This window comes from Psammomys obesus, unplaced genomic scaffold (assembly GCF_907164565.1).
Source record: "Psammomys obesus unplaced genomic scaffold, mPsaObe1.curated_primary_1811, whole genome shotgun sequence".
Taxonomy (NCBI): Eukaryota; Metazoa; Chordata; class Mammalia; order Rodentia; family Muridae; genus Psammomys; species Psammomys obesus.
In genome coordinates, this window is record NW_026594311.1 from 1,474,110 (window position 1) to 1,483,828 (window position 9,719).

At 43.8% G+C, this 9,719-nt stretch overlaps 1 protein-coding gene across 2 annotated transcripts in view; it reads left to right on the plus strand.

The window, feature by feature from the left end:
- Window positions 1-1,270: 1,270 nt before the first annotated feature.
- Window positions 1,271-9,719, plus strand: part of Eif2b3 (eukaryotic translation initiation factor 2B subunit gamma) — a 65,131-nt gene continuing 56,682 nt past the window's right edge. The window contains exons 1-2 of one of the 2 annotated variants that reach the window (XM_055618532.1): window positions 1,271-1,326; window positions 5,591-5,748. In XM_055618532.1, the coding sequence (XP_055474507.1) occupies window positions 5,601-5,748 (148 nt within the window). In that variant the 5' untranslated portion in view covers window positions 1,271-1,326; window positions 5,591-5,600. Of the gene's footprint in view, window positions 1,327-1,687; window positions 1,885-5,590; window positions 5,749-9,719 lie in introns of those variants that run through there. The other variant, XM_055618531.1, reaches the window with a different exon arrangement.

Genomic DNA, 9,719 nt, shown 5'->3' on the forward strand with positions numbered 1-9,719 from the left:
GCATCTTCTGGACTACAGATGCTGGGCTGCAGACTCCACGGGGTTTGTCTCCTCCTGTGCTGTTTGTTTAATAAACGTAAGGCAACCTTTCCTTACAGCTGGTTAACTCACAGAAAAGCCTACATGCTGGGTGGGGTCTCATATCCTGCTCCTGCCACCCGACATTCTCAGGTCACTCACTCCCTGGCCTGTTTACTTTATTTCTGCCTCGGTGGCCTTCTTGTTATTTATTGAACACGGGGGTGGGGGGTGCGGGTGGGGGGTGTCTCTGAGGATCTTTTTTGTTTGTTTTTCAAGATACGGTTTCTCTGGGGCTGGAGAGATGGCTCAGTGGTTAAGAGCACTGTCTGCTCTTCCAAAGGACCAGGGTCCAATTCCCAGCACCCACAAGGCAGCTTACAACTGCCTGTAACTCCAGTTCCAAGGGATCTGAGACCTTCACACTAATGCACATAAAATAAAAACTAAATAAAATAATAATAATAATAATAATAATAATAATAATAATAATAATAATAATAATAAAGGCAGGGTTTCTCTGCCTGGAATTCACTTTGTAGACCAGGCTGGTCTCAAACTCAGAAATCTGCCTGCTTCTGCCTCTTAAGTACCAGTGTGCCAATCATCAGCAGGATCGTTGAATTTGCTGTCTAGTCAGCTTGACTCTTTCTCAAGGCTCAACCTGCCTCACTCTCGTCAAACTGTTAAGTGTCATCAGAGACGACTTTATTGACCTCTTCTCACTGTTTGAATGGCTAACATTTTCTAATACATCAGGCATCTTGCACACTGAAAGCCTAACCAACTGCTGGCCTGCAAAGGGTGTTTTGTTTTTCAAACTACTGAATCTGCCGGGGATCGTTGGCACAGGCCTTTAATCCAACACTCGGGAGGCAGAGGCAGGTGGATCTCCGGGAGTTCAAGGCCAGCCTGGTCTACGTTGTGAGTTCCAGGACAGCCTAACCTACACAGAGAAACTTTGTCTTGAAAAACCAAACCAACCAACCAACCAACCAACCAACCAACCAACCAACCAACCAACCAAATCCCAAAAAGCAAAACCAAAATCTGCACCTCGGGACGGGGTATGTAGAATGGCAACTTCCAAACGGAATAGACTGGAGGGGCCCCTCAATGAGCACTGGTGATTTAGGAGGCAAAGGCCCGCAATTCCGCCATCTATCACTCGGCGCTCGTCCCTCCTCCCTGAGTCGGCCGAACGCGTCCCATCGAACTGCTCGGCCTCCGCGCGCCTGCGCCATGCCCCTGTCAGGCTGAGGCGGCGTGGGGAGCGCTGGGAGCGGCCGTGGCGTGCCGGGAGCCGAGGTAAAGCCGGGGCTTGCGCGGTGCCTTGCGCGAACTAGCCGGGCACGGGGAGCGGCGCGCGGGTGGCTCCTGGGAGGGAGGCGAGCTCGCGGGCCAGGGCCCGGCTGGGCAGGCGGGGTACTGAGCCCGACGTCGCCACCGCGGCTCCCTGCCGCACCCGGCCGCGGAGACATGTGTCCGAACCGGGGCACTGGAGACTCCCGGCCAACCGCCCTGTGCAACAGATGGAAGGACGGAGCCGAGTCGGGGAGGGAAGGTTCTGCTTCAAGTCACACCGAGCGAGCACCGGACCCCCTGGGTGCCGTGCTGAGATTTCCTTTTCCATCTTACTTGTCCCTCTCACGTTTATTCGGGCGCAAGGCTGGGACGACAGGGGACACGGTACGACTCAAAGGCTTGGCAGACCAAGTACGGCGCAGTGGCCGAGCTCATCGTTGAGGACTGGAGACGGCAACTTGTGCGGTGAGGGAAGGAAGGCGTGAGTGAGGCGCTGTAAACGCCTCCTGTAAAACTTGGAGGCTGCTGAGACTCCGCGATTTGGCCTCGGGAGTCACCACGGTAACATTGAGGCTTGAGTCAGCCTAGCATTATCATTAGTTAGGGTCATAATTATTCCTGTTCCCCGAGTTGCATTCTCTTCCCCCCCCACCCCAACTAAACCCAGAGATTGAGAACAAGAATTATAATGGGTTCTAGGCACGTTTAGCTTACCTCTCATTCGGAGCTGTTGTGAGATTCACAGATGCTCATTCCACCGATGGTACCGCAGCTTCAAGGAACTCACTCGTCACAGGCATTTAAATGCATGCCTGCAACGAGGCCAATAAAGGCTGACGCCATACATACATAGTGTAGTAGAAGCAAATAACGACGTCCCCATCGCTGGCGTGGGAAGAGTTAGTCTTGGCTTCATGCTATGCAAGGTAGTTTTCCAGCCCAGTCTGAAGGGTTCTGCTAGTTGATTCCTAGGCCCAGGAGAGAACCAGCCGAGCAGAATGGCAGTGGACCTGCAGTCCCAGCTAAGGCGGTAAGACAGGAGGCTCACTAGAGCCCAGGAGGCACTAGCTTCTCAAGCATCACGATGATGATCTCTAGAGGAGTCTGGAACCACCCGGTTGCGTGTGCTGATCCAAAGTGGGGTCACATGGAGGAAAGGCCGTTACACTCCGGCTGTGGCAGCGCAGTAGTACCTATCCCCTTAAAAAGGACCTCTCCATCTGGACAGATGGCTCGGTGGTTAAAAGCACTGGCTGCTCTTCCTGAGGACCACGTTCAATTTTCAGCACCCACGTGGTGGCTCGCAACCATCTATACTCCAGTTCTAGGGGATCTGACTCCGTATATGCAGGCAAAACATAAAAGTAAAATAAAAAAAAAAATATGTTTGTTTTTTTTTTTTTTTTTTTAAAAAGGATATATAGATCCAGTTATAGAGCAGTATGGTTCAGTTGGTATAGTGGGCTTCCCAATGTTCTCGCATCTGTCCAGTAATATGAAGCATGTATATAGTGCTTATGATAGAATTACTATTTTGTATGTAGAATTTGTAATTTTTATGTAGAATTACTTTTTTATTCCTGTGCAGGGGATCTAACCTAAGGCCTCATACATACTAGACAAGTGAGCCCTCATTTAATCCCAGCAGTTTAGTGAAGTCAAAGCCATAAATACCTTTTTCTAAAAAAAAAAAAAAAAAAAAAAAAAAAAGCCCAAGCATAGAAACTGGCTTATACTAACTCACATAGCTAATACTCAGTAGTACTAGAATTCAGCCAGTCTAGTTCCATCATCAATGGACATTACCTCCTTCTAAGAAGTAAGGGGACTAAGAGTTTTGTTGGGCCATCGCCTGAGAGAGGGAGAACTTGGACTCAAGCCTTTTGACTCATAATAATATCAGGTGTGATGGGAGTTCTGTCATGCCAAAGTTAAGTTTCAGTCTGCGGCAATATATCTTGAAGTTGAAATGACTACTTTTAAGTTGCAGAAGAGCCTTTGCTCTGTGGCCTGGGCATACTGAGTATTAAATTCTGTGGTTTAGAGGTTCATGTGTATAAACTAGGACTGAGTATTATTCTGATGAATGTAAAATATTTGCTAATTTGATGTTAGGTTTTTATTTTCTCCCTTAACACTGAATTTTATACTTTGAATAAAATGATTGTGTAATTAGTTTGTAAGTAAAAAAAAATATCTTAAGGTGTTAACCAGTAGGGGTTCATGAACTTTCAGGATTAAGTAGTTTTTATTTTCTTACTTGTTTGTTTTTTGAGATAGGTTTTCTCTCTGTAGCCCTGGCTGTCCTGGACTTGCTTTGTATACCAGGCTGGCCTTGAACTCACAGAGATCCTCCTGCTTCTGCCTCCTGAGTGCTGGGACTAAAGGCATGCTGTCCCACTCCAGCTTTATTTTATACCTTGACTTTGGAAAAAGGAGTTAACAATTTGGATTGTTTCTGCAAGTATAGGTTCCATTGTCAGCTTTCATTTGTGTTTAAGGAGTTATCTTTGTGACTGAAGAATAGAGCATATGACTGAATTAGTGGGAGAATCCCAAGTCTGTTTTATACTTTTTGGATGCTTATGCTCTTATGCTCAGAAATCTACTTGGTAACATAACTCCTTCAGAGTCAGAGCCAGCTTTACTTTCCTGTAACCCAGTGGTTCTCAGCCTTCCCAAGGCAGTGACCCTTTAATACAGTTCCTTAAGTTGTGGACGCCCACCACCATCATAAAAGCATTTTGCTGCTACTTCCTAACTGTAATTTTGCTACTGTTATGAATTGTGAAATTTTTGGAGTTAGAGGTTGCCATGGGTCGGAACCCACAGGTTGAGCACCATCGATATAAACCTTTGTTCTTGGAAGTCTAGGCATTCTCTATATGTTGGTTCACGTATCTCACTTCCTTTTCCCCTCCAGCCCCAACCTTGTACCTGTCTTGCTGTCTTTCACATTCATGGCCTCTTTTTCTTTAATTGTTGTTGTTGTTGTTGTTGGTGGTGGTGGTGGTGGTGGTGGTGGTGTGTGTGATCCTAAATACATACATAAAACCTGCACAGTCGGTATAACGTTACTTGTACGGGTATGTTTTCAGAGCTGATCATTTGGTATTGGATAACCAGTTGGTGTGCACTGTTTCTCTTTCTCTCAGCATTTCTTGGTTGCCCATAGTTTTTGCTTAGGGTCAAGGTCTTGTGAGTTTTCTGGCTCAGATGTTAGCACATCTATTGGTGTCGTCCTTGTTCAGGTCTTGTTGAGACAGCCATGTTGGTGACACTTCTTGTGTGTAGCTTCTCTGGATTATCTAGGAGACACATCCCATAATAAACTTCCAGTTCCTCTGTCTTTCTTCCCTGCCTTCCTTAATGATCCCTGAGCCTTAGCTGCAGGATTCTCTTATAGGTTCTCTTAGTTAGGACTGAGCTCCACAACTCTTGTGGAGCTTTTTGTAAGTTGTGGTTTTCTGTAATAGTTTGAGTGTTTTGTAAAGGGAAGTTTCCTTGATGAGGGGTGAAAACTACAGTTCTCCAGCTAGACTCTCAAGAAGCTTGTGTTTTTGAAACATAGTCTCCCTACTTAGTTTTGGCTGTCCTGGAATTCACTATGTTGACCAGGCTGGCCTTGAACTCATGAAGATATACCTGCCTCTGCCTCTGCCTCTCAAATGCTAAGATTAAAGGCATGCACCACCACCACTGACACTTGAACTTGTCATTTTTTTCTTTTTTTTTTTTTTTTAAGATTTATTATTTATACAACATTCTGCCTGTACACCAGGTCTTACTATAGATGGTTGTGAGCTAACATGTCATTGTTGGGAATTGAACTCAGGACATTTGGAAGAACAGTGAGTGTTCTTACCTCTGAGCCATCTCTTCAGCCCGAACTTCTCTTTTTTTTTTTTAATTAATTTATTTTTATTAATTACAGTTTATTCACTTTGTATCCCAGCTGTAGCCCCTTCCCTCCTTCCCTCATCTCCTCCCAGAACTTCTTTTATTTAACCATAAACAACTCAAGGACAAGGGCCAGATGTTTTTAGTTTATATTACTCTTTTTACGGAGATTGGAGCCAAAATTCACGTTGGTTAGAGAAGATGGAAAGATGATGTTTAAACTGCAGTTAAGAGTGTCCCTTACACTCCTTACACCACAGGGAGGGATGCGGCTTGTCTAAGTGCGAGCTCCTAGTGTGAGAAAAGACAAACTACTGTGTGTGTTACTTGATTTATGTTCTTCTCTTTTTGCCCCCTGTGCTTGCAGTTTTATAAAAATGGAGTTTCAAGCTGTAGTTATGGCTGTGGGTGGAGGATCTCGGATGACCGACTTGACTTCTAGCATTCCCAAGCCTCTGCTTCCAGTTGGAAACAAACCTTTAATTTGGTACCCGCTGAACCTGCTTGAGCGTGTTGGATTTGAAGGTGAGCTTTGGCAATGATAGATGCATTCATAAAACTTTTAGTGAGTTTAATCCCAATAATTTGTCAGCATTATGAGAGTGAGCGAGGATAGATGATAGCAGACTAGGGCTTAAAGTTTGCTGGAGACGGACTCTTGAGTTAGGGACCCAGGAATATAAAAAAATGAGAACATAGGACTAAACATTGATGTTAAAGAAGGGGTTCTCCACAGTGATTTGAGATGGGTCCTATAAGGACATCTGAAAGACGAGATTGGGAATCTAACTACCTGGTTGTCAGTACTTGTTTGAGAATCTGTGATGTGCTGGATAATATTTAAGCATGAGAACAAAACCAACTCAGGCACTGACTTCTAGAACCTTCCTTAAATCTGATAGCAAGAGTTTTTGTCTATTTATTGCTTGGGTCAGATTAGAGAGATGGTGATACCATTAAATGGGAAAAGAAATATGAGACAGGAACAAAGTTTTGGCCATATTGAGTTTGAGGTATCATTAAGTATAATGAATTAAAATGCAGCATATCAGGGTGCCAGATCCTAGGGCCCAGACTGCTGCAAGAGGGTTAATTCAACTGTGAGAGTTAGACCTATAAACATTTCTGTGCAGCGGTCTGGGTTTTAAAGATTGTCTTTCTTGGGGCTGGAGAGAAGGCTCAGTGCTTAAGAGCACTTGCTGCTTTTCCAGAGGAACTGGAATTCAGTTCCCAGTACCCACATGGCAGCTCAGACCCCAGATCACAATGGTCTGTAACTGCAGCTTCGGGGAATCTGATATTCTGTTCTGGCCTCTGGGGGCACTGCATACAAATGCACACAGATACACACATAACACATATAAAAAGAAATCCTTTTTATGTTTTCTTTTTTTAGGTTTATTTATTTTATGAGTACGAATGTTTTGTCTGCACGTGTGTGTGTGCACCAAGTACATGCCCGGTGCCCACAGAGGTCAGAAGAGTGTCCGATCCCTTAGAATTGAAGTCACGGGTAGTTGTAAGCTGCCAAGTGGGTACTGGTTATTGAACCCTGGTCTTCTGCAAGAGCAACAAGTGCTCTTAACCACTGAGCTATCTCTCCAGCCCCTAAATCCTTTTTCAAAAATCTTTTCATATAAAAATCTTTTCATGTAAAATTTTTTTAAAGATTTATTTATTTATCTATAGGAGCGCTCTGTTTTCATGCATACCAGAAGGAGGAATCAGATCCCATTACAGATGTTTGTGGTTGCTGGGAATTGAACTCTGAAAGAGCAGCCAGTGCTCTTAACTGTTGAGCCATCTCTCTAGCCCTCATATAAAATTTTTGTTACATTTTATTGATGTATTTTTTGGGTGGGAGAGTAGGCATGGGTGTGCAGATGTAGGTCAGAGGACAACCTTCAAGAATTGCTTTGACAGTAAATCCTTGAAATTCCACTCAGGGTCAGGCTTGGCAGTCAGTGCTGAGCCATTTTATTAGTCCTTTTCACTTTACTTACTGTTGTTTTAAGAGGTCTGTTTCACAAATTAAAGAATTTATGGTACCCTAATACATTTTTAAACAGCTTCTTTTTCACTGGTGGCGGTGTAAACTTGTAATCCTACCTACTCAGGAGGCTGAGGCAGGAGGATCACAAGTTCAGTGACAGTCTAGAAAACTGATAGGGTTCTTATCTCTAGAAAAATAGAAGAAGATATCTTCCTTCCTTTAGTAACTTTATGGATTTGTCATCTGCAACTTTGTGCTTCTTACTGTTGTTACGTAATTTTTGTATGCTTATGTTATATAAGTTCGTACTCAGCAGTAGCATTTTGTTGTATATGTTAGACCTACTATGTACATACAATTCTTTCTTACTGAGGCCCTCTCAGAATTTGTGGAGTGCTTCCTAAATGTAGAATTTTTATTAATTAGTTAAGTTTTTGAAAAAAATGAGTGTATATGAGTGTTTTGCCTGCATGTATGTAAGTGTAATGTGTTCATGCCTGTTGCTTGCCAAGGCCAGAGAGGGATTTATTTTTATATGTGTGTTTGCCAGAATGTATATATGTGTAGCACATACACACATTCATACTACCTCTCTCTATATATACAGGGTTTCTCTGTGTAGCCCTGGCTGTCCTGGAACTCTGTAGTCTTCAAACTCAGATCCATCTGCCTCCTGGGATTAAAGGTGTGGGCCACTACCGCTCAGCTGAGCAGCTAGCACTCTTAACAGCCGAGCCATCTTCCCAGTCTCTAATTAATTATTACTATTTTGTTTGTTTGTATTTTCAAGGCAAGGTCTCTACGTAGCAGCTCTTGCTGACCTAGATAGAACTCACTATAGACAAAGTTGGCCCTGAACTCAGAGATCCACCTGCTTCTGTCTTCGGATCAGTGAGATTACGTCTGCAGTTACATCCAGCTTAATTAATTAATTAACTAATTATTTTAGAGAAAGCATGTTTGTTTGTTTGTATTTTATGTGTATTGGTGTTTTGCCTGCATGGATGTCGGCTGTGAGGGTGTTGGAGCCTAGAGTTACCGACAGTTGTGAACTGCCATGTGGGTGCTGAGAATTGAACCTGGGTCCTCTGGAAGAGCTCTTAACCACTGAGCCATCTCTCCAGCCCCTAATTAATTTTTTGAGACACAGTTGCAAACTTGTGTGTTTGAAGATGACCTCGGAGTTTCATCCTATTGCATGTACTTCGTGAGTTCTGGGATTGTAGATATATGCCACCAACTAAAGTGTGAGCAGTGCTGGGGATAGAATGCATGACTTCATGCATATAGGCACCAGCTGAGCTATATCTTGGCCCTCAATGTGGAATTTTTAAGATTTTGTATGCACTTATTTTGTGTGTGTGTGCAGCTAAGTACGCGTGTGTGCATGCATGCAGTGGCTCATGTGTGGAGGTCAGAGGACAACCTTTTGGAGTCAGTAGTTCTCTCCTTCCACTATATGAGTTCAGGTCAGTGGACTCACGCGAGCGCCCTTACATTTCACCAGCCCCTGCTGTATATAGGTTCTTTATATTTTATAGTAACTATAAACTGGGATCCTCAAACCTGCTAGGTAAATGCCTTACCACTAGGCCATATCTCCATCTCTCTTTATTTCTTTCCCTTAAAAATACCAACACAGTAAGAACAGACTCTCACCAAGTTGCTAAAGCCAGCCTTGAATTTACAATCTTCCCAACTCAGCTTCCCAAACAGCTGGGTTTTCAGGCCTGCACTAACACCTGGTAAATGTTTTGGGGTGGTTTTTGTTTGTTTGTTTTTGTTTATTTTTTAAGAAAACAAAACAAAAAACTCATAGCCCTGTCTGATCTGGAACTCACTATGCAACCTGGGCTGGCCTTGAACTCACAGAGATCTGCTTGCCTCTGCCTCCTGAGTGCCTCCTGGAATTAAATTAATGCGCCACCATTCCTGGCTGGTTTTATTTTTATATTATGTGTATTGGCATTTGCTTGCATGTATGTACATGCACCACATGTACAATTACCTGCAGAAGCCGGAAGAGAGCGTTGATGGTCTGAAACTGTAATTATAGGTGGCGTTGGCCCTTATCTGGGTGCTGGGAAACAAACCCAGTTCCTGTAAGAGCAGCAAATGCCTTAATGGCAGAGCCATTTCTCTGTCCCTGTGGTTTTTACTTACAGAGGGTGATTGTTGTAAGACTTAATTGAAAACATGCATCTGCAAGGTGAGGGCCAGTGAGATAGCTTAGTCTGCAAAAGCCACCTGGCAACCCTAGTTCAGGGTCTGGAACCCCAGCAAAGGTGGGTGGGAAGAATGCACAGAGGAGCCTAATCTCCACCCACAAGAACAAGCACATACACACACACTTTTTGTGTGTGATGATAAGGGCTGGGGAGTGGATTTGGGGGTAAATATGATCAAAATATATGCATGCATGAAATTCTCAGAAATTAATAAAAAATACATTAAAATAGTGTTCTCTTCGGCAGCACATCCACTAAAATGGGAATGCCACAGA